Below are 21,378 nucleotides of genomic sequence, written 5' to 3' on the forward strand. Positions count from 1 at the left end.
GCAAAGATGAAGACAGATGGAGGAGACCAGAGGGCCAAGAGTGTAATGCAGATAGAGATGGGGAACTCAGCCCAGGTGTGAGCCTTTCCACCATTTTTCTTTCTAAAGGTGGTGAGATAAAAACAAAATTAAGGGGCCGGCCCCGTGGCCGAGTGGTGAAGTTCGCGCGCTCAGCTTCAGCGGCCCAGGGTTTCAGCAGTTCGGATCCTGGGTGTGGACATGGCAGCGCTCATCTAGGCCATGCTGAGGCGGTGTCCCACATGCCACAACTATGAAGGACCCACAACTAAAAATGTGTACCCGGGGGCTTTGGGGAGAAAAAGGAAAAATAAAATCTTAAAAAAAAAAAATTAAAACAAAGCAAAGGAAACAGTGGCATTACAAATGCTTTATATCCCTAGAACCATTCATGGTTTGGGCTCATGAGACGTTAACATCAGACAGACACACCCCACTGACTGAGACCACACACACAGGACAGCAGCAACCCAAACAGCGGGCTCTGCCTTTTGTACAAAGTTTTTATATATATATATATATATATATATATATATTTATGTACACAGACACAAGGGTATAAAATCCAGTGAGAAGGGCTCACATGTGCCCAGGTTGGGGCCAGGAGAGGATTTAACAGCTGAGGTGGAGCCCACGATAGAGGCACATGGGAAGTAGTGGAGAGCAGCAGCCTCCCCGCCATCCTCCCACCATGGGCCAAAGGAAGGACAAGTATACAAAGGAAGATGGAGGATACTGGACAGGTACCCCACCTTTCACTAAACTCTTGAATGCCCCTAAGACATCCAAAACGGCTGGCAGGATAGATCATCCCCACATTTCCCAGCAAGATGCTGAGCCCACAGTAGTAGTTCTGGCCAAGCAGAGGTCTAAGGCAGACTTCACAATGCTCTCTTCCAGCACCCTTGCAGCAGCAAGCCAGGACCCTCAAAGTTCACCCGCCTTGGTCCTCGTGGATCAGAGTTCTTAAGGGTTTTGACAAATTGTAAGATAAAGGTAGAGGAAAAGGAGAGAGGTTAGTTCCTTTAGTTAATGCCCTATGGCCTTCCCAACAGAGGAGGAATCGAGGAATCACTAAGAAGTGGTTGGAAAAGGCAATGAAGATCATCCTGGGAGACGACATACATGGAGAAACAGGTGTTCAACGTAGGCGTAGATTCTGTTCTCTTTGACTAGCAGCTTTGCTCAGCAGAGTCCATTCCCAGTAGGGCCATGGGCAGGAGTTCTTCTTGGTGTCTAAGGGTGGCCCCAATTTCCCCAGAGTCAATGCCCATGCTCTCAGGATGGCTTGGTCCACAAAACAGAGAAGAGGCCATGGAAGGGTAGATGTGGAGGAGGGAGCGGCAGGACCCAGAGGCACAGGGAGGCAATGTACTGCACCACCGGTTTACCTAGTGGCAAGGAGAAACAGTGAACAGGAAGGCAAAGGAAAAAGTATTTTTTTAGCCAAAGACTAAAATGAGCTAGCTCCTGAGACTCACATGGTCTGGGAGGTAAAGAGGCTGGAAAGCTGGAAGCACTGGGAGGCAATTGCTTGGGAGGCAAGGTTCAGAGCCGGACTCAGAGCTGGAATAAAGAGAGGCACAGTGAGTCAGTGAGCACAGAGCACTCCTCCTTTCCAGGACCAACCCTTCTCTCCCTTTCCCAAGTCCAAGTCTACCAGTCAGAGCTGTTGGGTTCAGGGCCCCCAAGGGAACTGCTCCATTCAGTTGCAAGGCAGCAGCTTGGGCAGCAGCGGCAGCGGCAGCAGCTGTAGTTGGCAGCTGGATTCCAGACCCTAAAAGGGAAAGAAAAGGTGGGGTTAAGTCCTAACTCTGGACCTAAAATTCAAGCCCATGTTCTTTACTCCAGAGAAACTCTACCTTCTGCCAATTTGGCCATGAGCTGCAAACGGCTACCTGCTGATCCCAGATCCAGCTCTTGGTCTCCATCAGGAAAAGTGATGTCTGTGCTACCATCCAGTCGTTCAGTCACATGGCCAACTCTCATAGGTCGACCGGCAAGCTCAAAGCCATTCAACTGTTCCAGGGCCCGCCGGGCACACTCGGAGTCAGAGAACTACAAGAAATCCAGGTCTTATCAGTCACCTCCTGGCCAGAGGCATGCTCTCAAAGCCCCACTAACACTCCTAGTCCTACTATCCCAGGAAAATTGCATGCTCACTGTGGCACAAACTTTTCCTTCCCAGGGAATGTGACCTAAGATCCCCACCGCCCCCAAAATCGTCCTGAGTCAAAAGGTCCTTTTCCAACTGACTCACTGGCAATCACTTTTCAATCTTCCAGCTCCACTAAGAACCTAACAATGCAAAAAGTCTATTATCTGTAGGGAGCCTAGCCTGACAGGCTGTTTCACAAATGGGCATATAAAAGGGAAGTAAAACAGGCTGAAAGCCAAGGCTCCTGGGCTTTTATTTCAGTCCTTGACTTGTAAGTTTCAGATTCAGTCAAGACCTAGGAATCTGGAACTCCAGGGCCCAGCCTTAGCAGGGAACCTATCCTAGCGTGTTGACAGCAAGACTGCACCCCCACCCGCCCCCCAGTACTGCTGACTCAGTGACCTGCTGACCAGAGGGCCTCTACTCTCTAGTCCCTTTCATCAGCAGTGCCAGCAGCAGGCTGGCATAAAGAGGATTCCTAGTGTGCTGGTTAAGTGTCAAGAAGTACTGCCCTAAAAGGCAGCAACACAAGGTCAAAAAGGCCCCAGAGAAGCCTTTTCACATCTGAGTCACACAGGGAGCTAGAAAGGGTGCTTGCCACCACGAGCACCACAGCTGGCTTTGTTTACTCTGCTATTACCTGCCCTAAGGCCTCGCACGTGGTACTAACACTTTCTAGGCAGGTGGTGTAGGTGGCCTGCCTTTACTGGATACTTCTGAGGTGAGCAATTCCCGTGGTAGAACACAACCTACCTCCCCTCTGCCCTGCAGGCAACTGTGGGGGTGTATGCTGCCTGGATTGAGCCCAGAAAATATCAGCTTCTATCAGACTTTGTGGCTGGCAGCCAGTCCTCAGCCTGGAGTCACATGGGGCTGGAAGAACCAGTTATGGGAATTGGAAACAATTTTGTTGGAGTGTCAGGAAAAAGTGAAACTTGCCCACTACCAGGTGGCCTTACTAATCTCCCTAGAGTGGTATTTAAACACAAAGATACTTCTCAATGGAGAAACTGCTTCAAATGGGGTAGCAGCACAGCAAAGTATCACTTCCTATTCCCACCTCTATTGTGAAAATATGCCAATTCTATAAAGCACGTCTATAAAAGCCCATACCTAACCTCCCTCATGCCCCCAACCTTTTAGCTGCAGCCTGGAATCATTACTATTACCCAAAGAGCAAGTTGCAGCACCAGGGAAGCTGGCTGAACTCCTGGACACCCCCATACCAGGGCCACTGACAGAGTGTAGGAGCAAAGCCAAGATCTCAAGCAATGCACTCATCTCAAGGGGCAGAAGGCTAGTCCAAGCTTCAGGCACCAGGGTTTATAGGTCATTTAGACAGTTCCTAAAGGAGGAGGATGAAGCTAAGCTGCAAAATCAGACAAGTGGATAAACCCAACAAAAATTAAAAAGTTGAAGACTAGAGACTCACCGTAATGAAACCATAACCTTTAGAGCGCCCTGTATCTGAGTCCTTCATCAGGACAATATTATCAATCTGTAAAATAGGGAGAAATTAATAATAATCTTCTGGCCAACCCACACCTTTGATCTTTCCTACCCAAATTGTTCTAAACTCCTCTTTCTAGCCACCAATTACATCTCTCTAAATCTTCTTTTTAAAAAGAGACAAAGACTATCCCTTTCCAAAACACCTTTTCTGACTAATCTTACTTAGTCTAGACCTCATTATTTGATTTATGGTGCCTGGCTCATTTGTCCACTGAGCAGTATGAATACAGAGAGAGACAGAGCCTAACTCTCCCAGCATGGAGAGCATGCCCGTTACGATGCAGGCAGTGTATTAATCGTGGTCAGACAGAACAGAGGTACACTCACCCTCCCCACTTTTTCCAATTCCCTTCAGAGGTTTCCCTCAGTTTCTACTCACTTTGCCAAAAGGCTCAAAGATGCCCCGGAGCATGTCCTCGGTGATATTAAAGTGCAGGGAGCCCACATAGAGGCGCATGGGCCCACCACTGCCCTTCTGCAGGTTGTTGGCCATAGCTGCTAGTCGGTTTTTCTCAGCCTGGGGAAGGAGGAAACAATGGGTCATGTCCCACACCTCCTACCTTCAACCTCATCTTTTCATGTCAGTTTCTTAGCCTGCTCACCTGTGAGGCCTGTACAATGATAGGCACCCCCAGCAGCCGCTGCCCGGTCAGCCCAATGGCCAGTGGCACAGACTGGATTTCACAGAACTCCACATAGGCGATGCCCTTAGAACGACGTGAGTTGCGATCTGAGATGATACGTACATCACGAACCTATCAAGGGCAGAAAGGAAATCCTGAGTAGGGCATAAAGGGGATGGTTAGAAAATAGGCTGCTCAGAAGAAAACTAAGGGAGGGTGGTTACCTTGCCAACAGCAGAGAAAAAGTCTTCCAGGTCTCGAGGCCGAATACGGGCAGCTAACTGCATACAGAAAACCGTGCGGGCGTCACGCTCCTCAGGACTCAGATTATCAACTGGCTCCCTAAAGAGTGAGTACGATTTGTTGAGACCTCCCAATACTTGGTCACCGTTCACCAGCTATCCTCAAGCATTACACATTTCTGCAGTTTGGCTCAAACAGCGTTTTATTCATACCTCACAATCCCTAAAAGAAAGAGCTCATTATCCACTCACCTGACTGGGCTCTTCTCTCTGAAATGAGGACTCTTACTTTGTCCATATCTACGCCTACAGAACAGAGAACGACAAAACTGAAAATCACGTCACCCAACTTCATTCACACTGGTCCAATGCTGGGTCTTCCCTCATGAGAAAACTGGAATCCAGCACCTCATCTCACATGTGAACAATACCAACCCTCCAGCCACGGGCTCTCCTGCCTATCACAACAGGTTGTAAGCCCCCACTGGCAGGGATCATAGTGCACTTATTTTACCCAGATTACAATACAAAGGTGATACCCAGTGACAGGTGGCGGACTCCTGTAGCGCACACGATCCTCACGACGCCGGTCCCGACTTCGTGACTCACTACTATGGCGACGATCCCAGCTACGGCTGCGGTGACGACGCTGCCGATCTCGACTCCGGCTCCGACTGCTTCTCCGCCTGTGCCGATCCCGGTCTCGACTACGACTGCAGATGGAAACAACTACTGAGTTTGCTAAAGAACCAACCAACCTGTTCTGGCCTTTAATATATAGCTTCCCTTGTTATCTTGCCATTTACAATAATTCTCAGAACCCAACAGCCCCCAGAATGGCTCACCTGCGCTTTCTGTCCCTGCTTTTACTATGGCTCCGACTCCTCTTCTTCCTGTGAAGAGGGTGTAAATTCTTACCACTGAGAAGCTTTCACGATCTCTCCCAAGGGAAATGAATGACAATAAAGCCAGCATGAAACAGAAAGCAGTAAAAGACCAAAGCCCGAGGACGATCTGGTGGTAATCCACAGCAACTGCACACCACCAACTTATACACAGCGCTGGCCGATGTGAGCAACTGAAGCAGCTTTTCCCCCAAGAAAGCCAAGCAAAAGCTGGTATTTCCCAATCAGATGTCTTCTTGCTTTTTTTTTGAGGAAGATTAGCCCTGAGCTAACATGCCAGCCCATCTTCCTCTACGTTATATGTGGGACGCCTACCACAGCATGACTTGCCAAGCAGTGCCCACGTCCGCACCTGGGATCTGAACCAGCAAACCCTGGGCCGCCAAAGCGGAACCTGCGCACTTAACCGCTGCGCCACTGGGCCGGCCCCCTTCTTACTATTTTATTCAAGTGAAATCTATCAATGCTAGGAGTGACTCACAAATTTGCATGGAAAGTGAAGACTAGCAGATCATTAAACCAAGTCACCACTATTCCCACGACCCAGCGGAGCCATTACTCAAAGTCAGCAGTCTTACAAGCAACCACCTCCCTGTTCTGGCTGTTTCTCCAAAGGACACCGTTGTTTCCCTGCCCCAAGTTGCCAACTAATTCCTTCATGCCACACTCACTTGCTTGCCTCCCCACTGGCGCTGCTCCCACTGGTACCATTGCCACTGTTGCCGGTGCTGCTGGTGCTGTTGGCGGTGTTGCTAGGACTGTCCTCTTTAACCTCTTTCTTCTGTTGCTCATCCTGTGGGGTCTGCCAGGAAAATGTCACAAGGTATAAGGTGGCAGACACATAGATTGCATTGAGCAGAGAAAGAACAGAAGTGGACATGGAAGAAAGCTATGAAATCAAACCTCTCAATTATCTAGCCAGTTTTTGAATACCTGGATCTTCTAACAAAGGGAGTAAGAGGGGAAGGGAGAAAACTACTCAAAAGAAGAGATCACAGTGACAGACTCTGACATCAAAACTTTAGCTACCCACTATCTGTTCCACTGACATTTCCCATGAGAGCGAGAAATGAGAGTCAGGTCTGAGGTACACTGACTTTCTGTGTCACTAAGAACTATGAGCACAGCACTCCTTCCCACCACCACATTATGTGCCCCCGTGTCCCGAGTTTTTGGAACCCTCTCTGAAAGCGTGGCCCTTGAGTATGGGTCTCTGGCAGGGCTTACTAAAAGACAAGGCCTTTCATGAATAGCCACTGTACATTATGTATGTTTATATAAAACTCCAAAAAAGGTAAAAAAGCAGGGAAAGAGGATTTACAAAATGTTGAAACTGATGATCCACAACTGCTTTTTCTCACTAACCCAATTCCAGACTGAGGTGGGGAATATTACCTCCTCTTTTTTATAGGGAGCCTCCAGCATGGCCTCAATCACTATATCGAAGTCATCGGATGCCATCGTAGCAGATCTGAGGAGAGGACATCAACACATAAGAACTTCATTTGTATTTTCCCTCCCCTTCCGGCTCCCCACATTCCCTTCCCCCTCCAAGGGACAGACTTCAGGATCCACAGTTCTGTTTCTTTCTTTTCCTTTTTTTGAGGAAGATTGACCCTGAGCTAACATCTGTGCCCATCTTCCTCTATTATTATATGTGGGACACCTGCCACAGCGTGGCGTGATAAGCCGTGCGTAGGTCCATGCCCGGGATCCAAACCAGTGAACCCCGGCTGCCGAAGCAGAGCACATGAATTTAACCGCTACGCCACTGGGCTGCCCCTACAGTTCTGTTTCTTGAACCCCAAAGGGATCTTACCAGCTGCTGCTTACCCTAGGTTTATTTTTGCACCTTACAGATCTGAAGCAGTTCTGCTTTGTGGCTTAGAAAAGGTCAAGGGTCTAGAAGGAACTGAATATCTAGGCAGAGACAAAATATAACACAGACCCTGTTCTGTGAAGAGAAAATGCGGATACTCAAAATTACTGTTCAGTTTACGATGGACACTAGGCCTCCATTCTACCGTTCAAAATTCTGAATAACTGATTTAAATTTCAATCATAGAAACAGGCACATATTTCCAATAAAAAGGTAAAGATGCAAGACAAAAAATCAGGAATAGGACAAAGCAACACCAGAATAACGCAGATTTGCCCTAAGCTCTTCCCCACATGCCCCAGCCAAACACCAATAATTAGGAGACTTATCATTTAACCATTTTCCATGCGATAGCAACTAAAATTTAGGTAACCCAGAAAGATGACGATTATAACAGGCTTACCTAATCCTTTCTGTCTAGGCAGGCAAAGTAAGACTTCTCACCTCCCCCAGGCTTTCACACCTAGCAATTCTCTCTCTCAAGCCTGTCCACCACAGGTCTACCAAATAAGAAAAACAGAAGATACCAAACAAAATCAATAGGATAAATTACTCAAAAATCACTTGTCTGAAATCACTGATGTACAGAACATGGACAAACCTCAAAATAATTATGCTGAGTGAAAGAAATAAGACCAGAAAAAGCGTACATGCTGTATGAATCCATTTATATAAAATTCTAGGAAATGCAAACTGACCTGGAGTGACAGAAAGCAGATGAGCTGGTTGCCTAGGGAAAGGACTAGGCAGGGAGGGGCTAGGAGGAAAGGATTACCAAAGCGCACAGGGAACTTTGTAGGGTGATGGTTTCATACATCAAAACCCATCAAATTGTACACTTTAAAGCATACGATTTTATTTTACGTCAGTTATACCTCAATAAAGCTGACCCAAAAAACCACAAACCAACTAATCTGAAGAATTCCTATGCAAGGAGTCTAATCACAATCAGACCTTCCATATCCATAAGAGCTTTGTCCTCTTTAAAGCAGCTACTGCATTATCCAACAATGCTGTCCTTGTTGCCCCACAGCCTATTTTGATGACTTAGTAATACAGTAATACGAGTATATTAAAATTTTGTAAGAAATGTAAAAATAATAAGTAATACAAAAATAACAATAATCATTACACTCACCAATATACAGTACCTAACACTGCTAGGCGCTAGGCTAAACACATTACAGAGATAAGATTCTTCGTAAGAGCTTAATAAAAATTACTTGGAGCCAAATTTAAGGCTTAAAATGGAAATCAAACCAATCAAATCAAATCAAATCAAATAGGTGTGTCTAAAAACCAGTTAATTCAATCTCTTATGATAACACCTTTCACTTATTTAGCAATCAAAGGTAACATATGCTAAAGGCACATATCAGATCCGACACACAGATGAAAACACTGAGGTTCTGTGAACTGCTCAAAGTCACAAAGCTCAAATGGAGTAGCCGACTCTTGATCTGAGGTCTTTTCAAACTCTTTGCCTTTCAGTCACTTTGGCTGTCAAGTCTATACGAATTTTCTAAGTGTCATAAAGTTCTTTATTTTTTACGATCTGCTTTTTCCTCCCCAAATGAAATGCTTCTGATTTCAAGAACTGCTCTTTGTTGAGTGCTGGTACAGGGTAAAGGTATAATTTAACACGTACACAAAAACTTTCACTTAAGTCATCACATGAACCCCATGTATGGAGCAAAGTTTCCACTCAGCAACAAATGAATGAAGCTATCTAAGCATACACATGAATAACATGAGCACATTTCGAAACTTGAAATTTCTCTGGGTTTAGTGTACCTTTCTAGATGTCCGAAAAACAGTACAGGCTCAAAGACCACGCATTTTCAGGTTGGTAGTTTTCAAACTCTCCATGCCCTAACTTATGGGTCAAATCCTACTCAATCCCATCCATTAAAACGCTGGAGAGCCTTCTTCCATCCCCGCTGCAAGAACCGCATTAGGGACCCACAATCATGGCAGTGCCTGGACCTTATCATAGAAGAGTCAAGACCCAAGCCAGCCCTTGGCTCCACTGCTGAAGGAGCAAAGGAGAGTGAAGAACCAGTCAGCCCAGTTCAGGCAGAATTCACCAAACGCTCAAGTCCCAGGGGTGATGGTAGCGCCATCTCCTGGGTCTGGTCACTCAGCTGGACACAAACATCTCCAAACCCAAGGCAGCTTAATTAAGAACAGGAACAATGCGAAAGATAAAAACATTCCCAGTGTTGCTGAACAGGTCAAGGATACGCTTTTTAAAAAGGTCCTATAAGAAATGAATTGGCACCATTCCTGCGAGGGCCAGTGTCCCAATGCTAAAACCTCCTAGGTGACCTCTACGGCCACGGAACGTGTGGTCAAAACATCAAACGGAAAAGGCCACAGAGGCCAACATAGCGAACATGAGTCTTCCAGAGACTGGAGATCAAGGAAGAAATCTCAATTCCCTCATCTCTCTCTGAGCGGTGGCACTAGGCGCTGAAAACCGATCCTACGTGCTCCCTCCCCAGTATGGGAGATCTAAACGTCAGGGCTGCGGGGACCTGGAAAGGGATCCAAGTCACTGTGATCCTTAAAACAGCATCTTCATCGGTAAAGGATGTAGCCACGAGGGTGCCGATCCCTAAAATCGCGCCAACGGACTACACTTAGGTAACGAACTCTCCAGATTAAAGTAAACCAAAAAGATCTCTTAATTTTAAAAGTTTGCTTGACTCTGCTCTTGACGCCATTTTCTGCCTGTGACGTCAGGGGGAGGCGCCGTGCGCCAACGTCACGCATAGGTGACGTCGCGGGGGACCGGGTTTTGGGGTTTCTCACCAGTTCCGGGTCCCCGCAGGCGGGGAGGGCCCGGTTTTCTCCGTTCCTTTGGGTGTGTTGGGGGGCGGGAAGCACGGCTATTTTCCAGGACCTCAGCAGTAAAAGCAGCACTGCAGGCGGAGCTGCTCCTCTTCCCGCAAAATGGCGGCAGCTCCCCCGTCTTCCAGAATTTTCCCCAATCTGCGCAGGCGCTGAGACATTTCAAGCGGTGGAACTAATCTCCCTGGTTTCGCGGTAACTGTCCAAAGTACAGGTTTTCATTGGCTAAAATCCCAAGCATGGGTGGAGCCAAACTCAAATGTGTCTTAGCAACTATCACGTTCCCATTGATTGGCTAACCTTTCCGAATCTCAGGGAAAGCGCTGGGAGCGTCCCTAGGCGGCCTCCCATCCCTCTCATTGGCTAAAGGGCTTGCGGAAGGCGGGGAAACCGGTGCAGGGAACACGAGGTTTGACAAGGCTCGCGCCGTGGGCGGAGTCAACGAGGAGGTGGCGTCCTTGGCCGTCCCACTCTGATTTGTCGAGGGGGTCACGTCGGTCTTCCCCTGGAGAACTTTGCGGACATCGCCTGCATTCGTTTCACGTCGGGAAGGATGCTGGACTCCACACCCACATTCCGAGCGGTGTGTCTACACAACCTCCCGACCGCCCCTTTCCTGCCCTCAGTGCTTGTGACCTAGGAAAAGCAAATCTTGTCACAGATTTCTCCTTTCACACTCTGCTTTATCATCTTTTCCTGGTCCTACAGCTCACATACCTTCAGTTCAAATAGGCGCCCTACACACCTCCCCCTGCAAGGGTAAACTTGAGACAGTTTCTCAGGTGACTCCTTAGGGTGCAGCAGTACTCTCAGCCCTCTAACCAGAAAGAGAAGGAACTGATGTCCACCTTCACGTTCCCAGGGCTTCCAGAACACTGAGACTTCAGCTGCCTAATATAGCTCCCAGAAACAGAAGACCTGTGTTCCAGTCCTGATTTATTAACTTCATAAGATTGTACCAATTACAAATTCTTCCTCTGTAAAATGGAAAATTGGATTAGATGATCTCTTGGGACTTCAAACTCTAACCCTGTGATTTTATGCAAACAAAACAGGTGGCTTCTTGCTAGAGATGCCTGGATGGCTTCCAGTTTCTCTCCCAAGAGGTAACAAGGAGCTGGCAGTGCAGCAGCTAAGGAAGGTGGAAAGGAAGCTGACTTCACTCACTATCCCCATCTTCCTCCATGGTGGCAACCTATGCCTCCTCCCCAGAGCAAAGCCTAATCACAGGTCCTACTGGACAAGACCTCTCTGTAGCTGTCAAATAGGCCTATACCAAGGAGTCCAAGAGTCACCACCGAGCTTCCTAAATAGGAAACAAAGCGGGGCCCCTTTGGGTCTTGGATAAGGGCACAGATCTGAATAGGTTTAAGTTAGGAGTGGGAAAGCAGAGGCAGGGGGCAGCAGGGTTGGAGCAGGGAAGGCCATAAATTCACTTTATTTCTATTTCCTCCCACACAAAACCATCAAAACAGGAACAGAGATGGGCAGGGAAAGGGCTGAAAATTTTTTCAATCCACATGTTCTCAGGGCTATTCCAGGGAGCGCCCGAGGCTGAGTGCATTGGAGTAGCTTCAGATCCAGCACTAATTCCTTGCACTCTGGCCTGAAGTCTTCATAGATTGGTAGCTTGAAACCTGCAATTGATTCTCATCCTTTGCCCACCTTGATGTAAGGTAGAAAAGCAGACTGAAATGCTCCTCTCTGATGGGCAAGGGACTCACAGCCCACAGATGTACTGCACCTTCGGTGCTACAGGAGCAGAACCTGAAGCTGCTTCCAAGGCTCCGGACACTTGCAGGCCAGGCTAGAGGCCAATGGTGTATGAGCGGCCTGTGGGGTTGTGAATAGCAGAACAGACTGGTGCGGTCACAGCCCACTCATACCACACCTTCTTGGAATTGCTGCATCGCCAGAAACGCACACAGATGGTCTGGCCTTCGCGTACCGTAATGGGCTGCTGTAAGAAGAAAGATAGGTTCAGGGTGGAGTTAATGACTTATATGTGGCAATGTCTTGAGATAAAATGATAAAACATGACTTTCCAACCTTCATGAAGTCTATTTGAAGTCTATCAGAACAAATAAAAGTATGACAAGTGCTGTGAACGTGCACAGGGTGCTATGAAAGGGAACGCTAACCTAGTCTAGGAGGTCAAGGAAAGTCATCTGACAATAGGAAGTTTAAAGAGACCTGGAAGATAAGTTAGCTGGGTGAAGAGATGAGCAAAGAACTTTCCAGGGAACAGAGAAGGGTGTGAAAGCCTGAGGCAGGAAAGATGGGGTATTAGAAGAACCAAAAGAAAGTCCACAGGGCTGAAGCAATGTGATCAAGGGGACAGGAGTTGAAAAGGCAGGCTAAAACAAGATCACACCAAGTCTTACAAGCAACGTTCAGGATTTTGACCTTTACCCTAAGGGCAGTGGGAAGGCATTGAAAGGTTTTAAGCAAGAGAAAGGTATGGTCAGGTTTGAGTTTTTAAAAGGTGATTCTTGCTCAATGTAGAGAACGGATAGAAGAGCAGTGAGAGTAGATGTGGGGAAGCTAAGCAGAAGGCCAGTGCAGATATTCCAACATCTGTGACAGGGATCCAAGAGCATGTGAGAGCAGTAGAACATGGGTCATACATAGCCAGGCATCATCCTGGGAGAAGGGAAGGGGCAGAACATCAGTGGCAAAAGTTACTCTTTAACCCATGGAGTCTTAAAGGCAATTCCTACCTTAATGGGGAAGAGGATGGGAAACCATGAGAACATCCCAGGAGAGTGAGTCTCTGGACGGATACCTGTGTGGACAAAACAATAAAAAAATTGAGGTTTTCATGACTTTACTTTTTGCCTAGATTGAGGAGAGTCCCTTCTGTGAACACAGAACAAGTAATCAAAGATCCCCATTCACTGATTCCTGGGCTCCCCATGACCCTAAATGAAACACGTACATTAGCTGCCCAGGTAGCATACTGTCATACCCCACCACCCACTGCCCCAGACACTCACTCAGAGTGATATCCTGATAAAGCACAGTCTCAAAGTAGCCTGCAAAGCCGTGAAGCACTGTGTTCACCTCGACGGGAAATTCCAAGGTGCAGTAGCGATTGTTGTCAATCATAGGATCTGTCAGGAAAGAGCTGTGTGGGTGATGAGGGGCCAGAAGCCCTGGACAATTTGATGCAAAGCATAAGAAGAACCAGGAAGGGGAGCCTAGATAGAGCAGACCCAGGACAGCAAGGAAAGAAACCAAGAGGGTGAGCTCTCACCCATCCAGTCATGTCCCACCCAGGACAGCCATGCAGGAACTCACCCCTGTTGGGATGGCTGAAGGTAAAACAGGGCTGGGGTGCAGACAGCTGGTGGAAATTGTGCAGCCGTACCACATAAGGCATCTCAAACTGGGCCTGTCCCGAGAGACAGAGAACAAGAGCTGGAGAAGACAGGCAAGAGATACCTACTTCCTCAGAGAAGGAGCTCAAGCCTCAGGGCCACAGAAACAGATGAAAACATGGTTTCACTTCAACTACTTTCCCACATCCCCACCTCCTCCTTCACCTCTTCATCTTCTCCAGTGGAAGAAACAGTTGATGCTAATACAGAAAAAGAGCAGGACTAAAGACAGAAGAGTCCTCCAGAAGAGCGTGGCTCTTTACCTCAGGGTCACGGTCCTTTTCCCGACAGGCTCGGACCTCATTGTACAGCTTGGAGGAGGAGATAGGAGCCAGAAAGGAGGTGTACTCTCCAGGGATGCTCACACCATCATCTGCAGAGCAGGAGGATCATTGTTAGTTCCCAGGATGGAAATGGTGTGTCTGTACTAACTGAAGGTTCAAACGTCCCACATCCAAACAGCCCCAAGCAGCTCAACGTTGTCACACTCCCAGGCCAACCTGCTCCCAACTCCTGTCATGGGGGATTCCACTTCTAGGTTTATTTACAGAGTCACACAAGATTAAACCCTAAGATTTTCTAATCTAGTGGTTCTTAACTTTTGTAGGGTCACAAAGCCCTTCAAGATCTTGATGAAAGTTTAGCCCAAGGCACATATCATGTCAGCTCAGGGAGTCCGGACTTCACATTAAGAGTCTCTGCTCTCATCCATTCCCTTCATTTGCAGATGTGAACACGGAGGTTCAGAGAGATTACTTCGTTTGCTAAGGGCACTGACCCAAGTCCAACCCACCTTCCCCTAAACCCTGTAACCTCCTCCTAGGCTGCTGCCCCACCCACTACCAGCCCCCGGCCTTCCCAGCCGATGATCTATTTCCTACTCAGTACACCCCAGCCTCGAGGCACCTTTTAGGAAGTGCTGGGCTCCATCCAGGCACTCAGGTGAGAGTTCATTGTCAGCAAAGGAGCCCAGCAGCTCACTGACAATGATGTCTGCTTTCTCTGGAGCCACCCATTCCCGCATGTCTGATGAGACTACTGTCACCTGGCTTCCCCATTCTTCAAACTGCCAGTTCTCTAGCCTAAAATAGAGATGATACAAGTGAGGCAGTGGTAAGAAAAACTGGCACTGGGGGAACACAATTCCCAGCAAGGAGGCTGCTACTCACGTGACCACAGCATTTGGGTTCTTCTCCACAGCATATAGCTTGATCCGCCGATCAGCCTGCTTGGCTGCCCGCAGGGAAGCATTCACCAGGGGTCCCCGGCCTGCTCCCAGCACCATCAGCACCCTAAGAAAGAGAGGGGAAGAGTCAAGTTGACTCGGCATACAGAGCAGTAGGCATGTGAATCTCTAGGCTTGTGGGGAGAGTACTCACTGGACATTGGTATCCTTCTCTTCATCTGGCACTCGGTCTAACAGGCATTTATAGATGGCCTGTCGGGGGGGTGGGGGGTGGGATGGAGAGAAAACGTCATGGCTATAATCCCATCCTAACCCAGGTCATCCCAGCTCTGTGCTTGACCCAATCTGGGACCCACACTGTACCTGCTGGTATTGAGAGTATTTGATGGGGTCCTTTTCAAATACTTCATATGTCTGAGATTCCAGATTGTCCATCAATGGCTGAAGAATGAGAAGAAATAGGCAAAGTAAGTTAGCCAGTTTCTGGCAAGCAGAAGGCACCAGATTATCAAAACCTTCCCATTGCCTCCTGAGCTTTGGTAGGATTTTAGGACACCTACTGTCAAGAGACATTCTCCCCCTTTCTCAGTGCACTCCAGACCCACCTGGAGCGGGGACTGCAGATAGTCTTCATAGCCCTTGGCAAACAGTTCATAGGCATTGGGTGGAGGCCGGTTCTGGCTCAGGTATTCCAGGTACTGGAGGTAGGAGCAGAACTCCTTCTCTGAGTGGTGGTTGGTGCCTGTGATGATGAACTGCACCTCCAACTGTGAGAGAAGTCAGACTGTCAGACGCAGTCCTCGAACCAAGATTCTGTAATATTATTAAAGTTTACGGCCAAAAAGTCCTAGTATAAAATAAGGCCCAGACCAGCAGTTCTCCAGTCCAACAAATACCTCCAAATACCAACAAAAGCATAGCATGAGGCTTCAATGAACTGATAAATTCCTCCTGTGCCATATAAGCATCATCTTGGCTCAGAGGGCCTCATGGATCCTCTCTGTAATTTCTTCTTCTTCTTCTTTTTTTTTTTAAAGACTTTATTTTTCTTTTTTCTCCCCAAAGCCCCCCGGTACACAGTTGTATATTTTTAGTTGTGGGTCCTGCTAGTTGTGGCATGTGGGATGCTGCCTCAGCATGGCTTGATGAGTGGTGCCCTGTCCGTGCCCAGGATGTGAACCGGCGAAACCCTGAGCTGCCACAGCAGAGTGCACGAACTTAACCACTCGGCCACAGGGCCGGCCCTCTAACTTCTTAGATGAAACCTTCTACAAAATTTTCATGGGATCTGGTTCCTTTTGAAATGTTTCTGGGCCTCCTACTGCCATTTGCCTTTTTGCTCTCAAGACCCCAGCTTTGCTGAAATTGCTCTCCAGAAACCACAGAAGAGATGAATCAGTCACACAGCAAAAAAGCATCACACACATATGAATAAGGCAAGAGGATTAGCTGGAGCACCTTTAGAATCCTTCTACCACCCACCTTGAGGAGCCGGAAGATCAGCCTCTGGTGCATCTTAGAAAGAACAGGAAATCCCTTCTTATTGGTCAGGAAAATGCTGGTGGGGAGAATGGCTGCTTTGATGGGCTCCCCAAGCCAACGATCAATGACATGATTAGATGGGAGGTCAGCCCCAATTTCAAGAGCTACACAAGGGAAAAGAAAGACCTGTCAGCTGCTGCTAGGCAAGAAGCTTTTCCTCGCGCTTCTGTGCAATATCTGTTTACTCCTTAAGAGCAAGGCAGAGTGAAGCACAGACAAAGTAGCAAAACTGCCCAGCAGCCAAGTATACATGAAACTCCTGATTCTTACTCGCAGGAGGTCAGAAAAGGGACACCTATCCCAAGAGCCTCATGGACTTACCCACTGCAATCCTCTTGCTATAATCACACAAGGTCCGGAAGTTGTGCCACCTGTCCAGAGTCAAATACAGAAAAAAAGACTCAAATATATATGGCCCACCAATCACCACAGCTCAAGGAGACCTCCCTACAGTTTCCACCAGTCTTCCCCTCACCCTACCCTTGGCTCTGGTATAGCAGCAAAAGGAGACATACCACATCCACGTCTTCTCCTCTCCACTGTACTCCTGTGTGTGTGTAGTGGGTACATTCTCAATTATATCATCTCTCAGGTCCTCTGGTGCCACCAAGGGTACCCGCATCCAGAACTGCACATGAACAAGTACCCTATTTAGAACTCTATTTTGAACTCAGTAGGTCCAGAAAGCTTCCCTCAATTAAAAAGATCTTGATCCAGGTTTCAAGTTAATTCCTTTATATGCTTTTCCCAATTTGTCTTTATACCTTGTGTATATCTTTATGTAAACATCTGCCTTGTCCTTTATTTCAACTATAAGCTTCTAGAAAAAAATTATAATTCTCTGGTTACCACTTTTAGATGGGGGGCAGGCAGTATTGACATTTCAATTCTGCCAAATGCACCCCTTAGCTAACGGCCAGGAATAAGAAGATACTTAGCACAGCCTGACTACCATAATATGCAACAGGAAAGGAGACCCTCAGCCATACCATGGAGGAGTGGTGGCCAGTGTGGATGTGGTTGGTCAAAACTCTGGCCAGGTTTGTGTTATCTTCCTGATTTAGGGGCAGCAGGAAAGCCGGGAGACCCAAATATGCCCCAAAATTCAGCTCCTGTAACATGGCCTGGGATGGAGATCAAGAGGAAAGGATTAAGAGCTAGCAACTCAAATAGCTTTAATTGCATTATATCAGATTTACTATGTCATGGGTGGGAAAAAACTGCTGTCCCCAACCAGCTTGGTTACAGACCCGATCTTTAAAAACATCCAGTGGAGAGGTCAAACAGTCTTACCGCCTCCGAGTTCCTGCGAATCTTCTCCACTTTTGAGTCTGGACGAATCCATGGAGAAAGCTTTCCCACAATTAGCGTATTCCAATCTGCACTCCCCCACCCAAGAAAGACAAAGACTGAATGAGGTTCAGCATTTTACTCCTTCAATTTCCAGTTCTTAACAGGGAATAGAGAGTAAAGAAGAGACACAAAGCCTTTTTCTATCACAGATACAGAATGGCCCGAGGCAGAATAGGGAACTAAGGCTTTCAACAGGTCAGCAAGGAGAAAACAAGAATCATCTATATCCCAGGGACTAACCAACAAATCCAACTCAGGAAAGGAGGAGAATGAGGGCACTGATAAAGCAGACGTTGTTACTGACTCTATTAATTAAGGGGCATACGGGATGGTCCCTACCCCTTCCTGACAGCAGGAGGTCTGATCGTGTCTGGGGGCCCGGCCGATTCTTAGCAGGTTCCTGAGTGAACTCCCTCTTGAAACGCGGGTGGAAGACAGGCATGCAGAGGAAATCAAACCTACAACCGCGACAGACCCAGAATCGTCATGTAAAGAGAGCAGCAGTGCCCAGAGATCCAAGCAACTGGATTAGGCTATCTCGATCTTGCACAACCCTTTCAGCTGCCATCAGTCCACCCGACTGGACTGCTGAGTTCCGCCCACCTTGGGGCATATCACTTCGGCTGCACTGTGCTTCAATTTCTCCCCAAAAGACAGCCATGGAAAAGAGTAAGGAGAAAAGATGAAAATCCAATCCAAGCAGATTTTCTACTCTGCTGTCACTAGTTTTCCAGGACTGTCACATCTGCCTCAGTACTGCCCATGTCTCCCTTCTCAAAGTTTCTCTCTTCTCTCCCTAGCTTCGTAGCACTTGCTCCACTCTCAGACAATAATCTCGCTCTCCAGGGCCCTAGAGGTCTGAACGCCCCCTTTTTGAGTTTACCTGATAACTACCCCCGACTTTTGGGCTCAGTGACCACATGCCCCCAATAAGTTTTTTTTTTTTCTCTCACGCTGCAAGGCCCGAGGCTTCTTCCCGCAAGGAGTAACGATTTCTCCCGCCCTCCTCTTATCCACTCCGACCCCCTCACCCCTGCCTCCTGGGGATGACTAGTCTCCCCCTCTCCTTCCCCGAGTTCGGACTCCGCCTTCCGCTTGCGGAGGTCCGGGCCCTCACCCCTGCTTGGCCACAGCCCCCAATGTGTCAGCTATTTCGGGGACGCAATTTAGGTCCCTCCCGCTGGACACGCGGCTCCCACCGGCAGCTCCGACCGCCATCGCCGCCATCTTTCCCCTCGCGCCGTCCACGCCGGGATTCCTCGCTACTGGCAGCCAATCACAAAGCCGAAAAGAAGCCCCCCGCCCCCCTCCAGAAGGCGGGACTAGTCGCCCTAACAACCAGAGCGTCTGCCGCGGCTCCAGAGCAGGAGGTGGAGGGGTGGGGAGTGGCTCCTCCCGCCAATCCGCGGGCTGCACAGTGACGTGAGGCGTGGCCCCGGAAGGTCCGCCAATGTCAGGGTCTGGTTCTCAACGAACTTCAGTTTCCCATCATGCTTCGTGTATTCGTGGAATCCCGTTGAGGGACTACACGTCCCATGAAACCCTGCAGTATAAGCTTGAACTATCATCATTGAGGAGAGCCCGATTGTCTCAGGGCCAGTGGCGCAATGGATAACGCGTCTGACTACGGATCAGAAGATTCCAGGTTCGACTCCTGGCTGGCTCGGTGGGACATCTGCATTTATTGCATCCCGTGCGACACAGGTTTACGCAAGCAGCGTATTTCAAGTCGAATTTTCTTTCCCTAGACCTTTTTAAGTTTCCTCATTTTCAGGGATTAACTTGATTGAGTTCTGTAACCATCTTATATCACCTTTTTCCGTTACATAAGTCAAAGGTAGTTCATGTGTCATTAATTAGGTCCATCTGAACTCTGAGAAAACTGGGTTAATGGCTGATGCTCTTAAAATGGGCTTTAACCCCTTAGTATATTTTTAAATAGACTGTGGCAACTCAGCCACTAATTCCTCGTGATTCTGTATCTCAAACACAAAAAGTAAGCAGACACCTAAGCACGCACACACACACACACACACCTGAAGATAGAGAAAAGGAGTTCATTGTGAGGGATTATAGTGGAGAGGAGTCGTGGAACTGCCTGGCGGGGGCCTGAGGGAATCTCTACATTTTTCTTTTTCAATAACTACCAGAGGGACGGAGAAGAAGAAAGGAATGAAGCAAGAAAAGACAGGGAGCAGAAGAGAATACCTGAAGGCAGGGAGCCCAGGGGTGCTGAGAGCCTGGCTGCGGAATGGAAAGGAGAGCACAGTACAAAAGGCCCTAAGCAAGAGGCATTGACAGAACTTGGGGACTGACTGGCCGGGAGCCGTGAGAAAGGAAAGTCTGGGGGTGGATGCTTAGGCTCCTGGCCTCTCTGTGAACTGAGACAAGAAATGAGAGAAACGGGTTTAGGAAGAATCAGGGTTTGGGTTTGGAGATGCTGAATTAAACGTCTAGGGGGCGCTGTGTAATAGCGAGTTGGATGAACAGTGATCTGAACCAGACAAGATTTGGAAACCGCCGGAAGAGCGGTAGTGACAGAAGCCATGAGACTGAATGAGGCCCGTGGAGGACAGTCATGGGAAATACGGACAGTGTGTGGTAGGATAAGCTCTAAGGAGGTGGGTGTAATGTAAGTGCCCCAAAAGAATGAAAGTCCGAAAGCCAAAGAACTAAGAAAATGACTATGAAGCCTAAAGGGGTTGGAGGTGCTTTTGTCCCCTCTTAGTCTTCATTTGATTCCCGCAGGTATTATTATTATTACTACTAGATTTTATTTTTTTAGAATAGTTTAAATTCACAGAAAAATTGAGCAGATGGTACAGTGAGTTCCCATATGCCTCCCCACAGCTTTCTCTGTTATTAACATCTTACATTACATGGTACATTTGTTACAATTCATGAACCAATATTGATACATTATTATTAACCAAAGTCTGTAGTTTATTCAGATTTCCTTAGTTTTTACTTAATGTCCTCTTTCCATTCTAAGATCCCATCCAGGATACCATATTACATAGTTGCCATGTCTCCTTGGGCTACTCTTGGCTGTGACAGCTTCTCAGGTGTTCCCTGTTTTTGATGACCTTGAGAGTTTTGAGGAATACTCATCAGGTATACTGTAGGATGCCCCTCTATTGGAATTGGTCTGATGGTTTTCTCATGATCAGACTGGGGTCATGGGTTTTGGGGAGGAAGATCACAGAGGTCAAGTGCCATTTTCATCACATCCTATCAAGAGTACATACTATTAGCATAATTTGACTATTGGTGTTGAGCTTCATCACCTGGCAGAAGTAGTGTTTATCAGGTTTCTCCACTGTAAAGTTACACTCTTTCCATCCTGTCCTTTTTGGAAGGAAGTGACTATGTGCATCCCATACTTAAGGAGTGAGGAGTTATGCTCCCCCTCCTTTAGGGTAGAGTGTTTACCATATTTATTTGGAATTCTTCTCTGCAGGTCTTGTGAGTAGGTGGTTATCCATAGGAAGTGGGTGAGTGCTCCACCATTTTTTTTTTCTGCTTTTTCTCTCCAAATCCCCCCAGTACATAGTTGTATATTGTAGTTGTGGGTCCTTCTAGTTGTGGCATATGGGACGCCGACTCAGCATGGCTTGATGAGCAGTGCAATGTCCATGCCCAGGATCTGAACCGGCGAAACCCTGGGCCACTGAAGAGGAGCAGGCAAACCTAACCGCACGGCCATGGGCCCGGCTCCCTCCACCAT

General features: G+C 47.8%; 2 protein-coding genes and 1 non-coding gene across 19 annotated transcripts; 1 reads left to right on the forward strand and 2 right to left on the reverse strand.

Moving 5' to 3' along the window:
- Positions 1–373: 373 nt before the first annotated feature.
- RBM23 (RNA binding motif protein 23) lies at positions 374–10,575 on the reverse strand. 15 transcript variants are annotated; one of them, XM_014733503.3, is made up of 16 exons: positions 10,152–10,391; positions 7,741–7,837; positions 7,292–7,412; positions 6,854–6,929; positions 6,130–6,260; positions 5,399–5,446; positions 5,093–5,266; positions 4,806–4,859; positions 4,536–4,653; positions 4,291–4,443; positions 4,068–4,205; positions 3,609–3,674; positions 1,881–2,076; positions 1,679–1,795; positions 1,500–1,584; positions 374–1,409 (listed from the first exon to the last, which is right to left on the reverse strand). In XM_014733503.3, exons 4-16 carry the CDS (start codon positions 6,917–6,919, stop codon positions 1,406–1,408), a joined length of 1,350 nt encoding a protein of 449 aa, XP_014588989.1. In that variant the 5' UTR covers positions 6,920–6,929; positions 7,292–7,412; positions 7,741–7,837; positions 10,152–10,391; the 3' UTR covers positions 374–1,405. The 15 variants fall into 15 exon arrangements, with proteins under 15 accessions (XP_014588989.1, XP_070128792.1, XP_070128796.1 ...); XM_070272691.1 differs by having other exon boundaries at positions 1,917–2,076; positions 10,152–10,328; XM_070272695.1 differs by lacking the exon at positions 10,152–10,391 and adding an exon at positions 9,132–10,077 and having other exon boundaries at positions 1,917–2,076.
- A 1,024-nt stretch (positions 10,576–11,599) lies between these two features.
- On the reverse strand, positions 11,600–18,924 carry PRMT5 (protein arginine methyltransferase 5). Of its 3 annotated transcripts, XM_001494646.6 has the most exons (17): positions 18,769–18,924; positions 17,991–18,109; positions 17,592–17,677; positions 17,288–17,422; positions 16,814–16,926; positions 16,620–16,669; positions 16,239–16,402; positions 15,362–15,523; positions 15,120–15,197; positions 14,950–15,008; positions 14,740–14,862; positions 14,477–14,652; positions 13,834–13,943; positions 13,491–13,584; positions 13,187–13,303; positions 12,911–12,975; positions 11,600–12,150 (listed from the first exon to the last, which is right to left on the reverse strand). In XM_001494646.6, the coding sequence occupies exons 1-17, from the start codon at positions 18,876–18,878 to the stop codon at positions 11,998–12,000; spliced, it is 1,914 nt and encodes a 637-aa protein (XP_001494696.1). In that variant the 5' UTR covers positions 18,879–18,924; the 3' UTR covers positions 11,600–11,997. The 3 variants fall into 3 exon arrangements, with proteins under 3 accessions (XP_001494696.1, XP_014588983.1, XP_070128735.1); XM_014733497.3 differs by lacking the exon at positions 17,991–18,109 and having other exon boundaries at positions 18,769–18,915; XM_070272634.1 differs by lacking the exon at positions 17,991–18,109 and having other exon boundaries at positions 18,535–18,893.
- Positions 18,925–19,244: 320 nt separating this feature from the next.
- TRNAR-ACG (transfer RNA arginine (anticodon ACG)) lies at positions 19,245–19,317 on the forward strand. Its single transcript has one exon. It is a non-coding gene; the product is annotated as a tRNA-Arg (tRNA).
- The last annotated feature ends 2,061 nt before the right edge of the window (positions 19,318–21,378 follow it).

Source organism: Equus caballus, chromosome 1 (genome assembly GCF_041296265.1).
Source record: "Equus caballus isolate H_3958 breed thoroughbred chromosome 1, TB-T2T, whole genome shotgun sequence".
Taxonomy (NCBI): domain Eukaryota; kingdom Metazoa; phylum Chordata; class Mammalia; order Perissodactyla; family Equidae; genus Equus; species Equus caballus.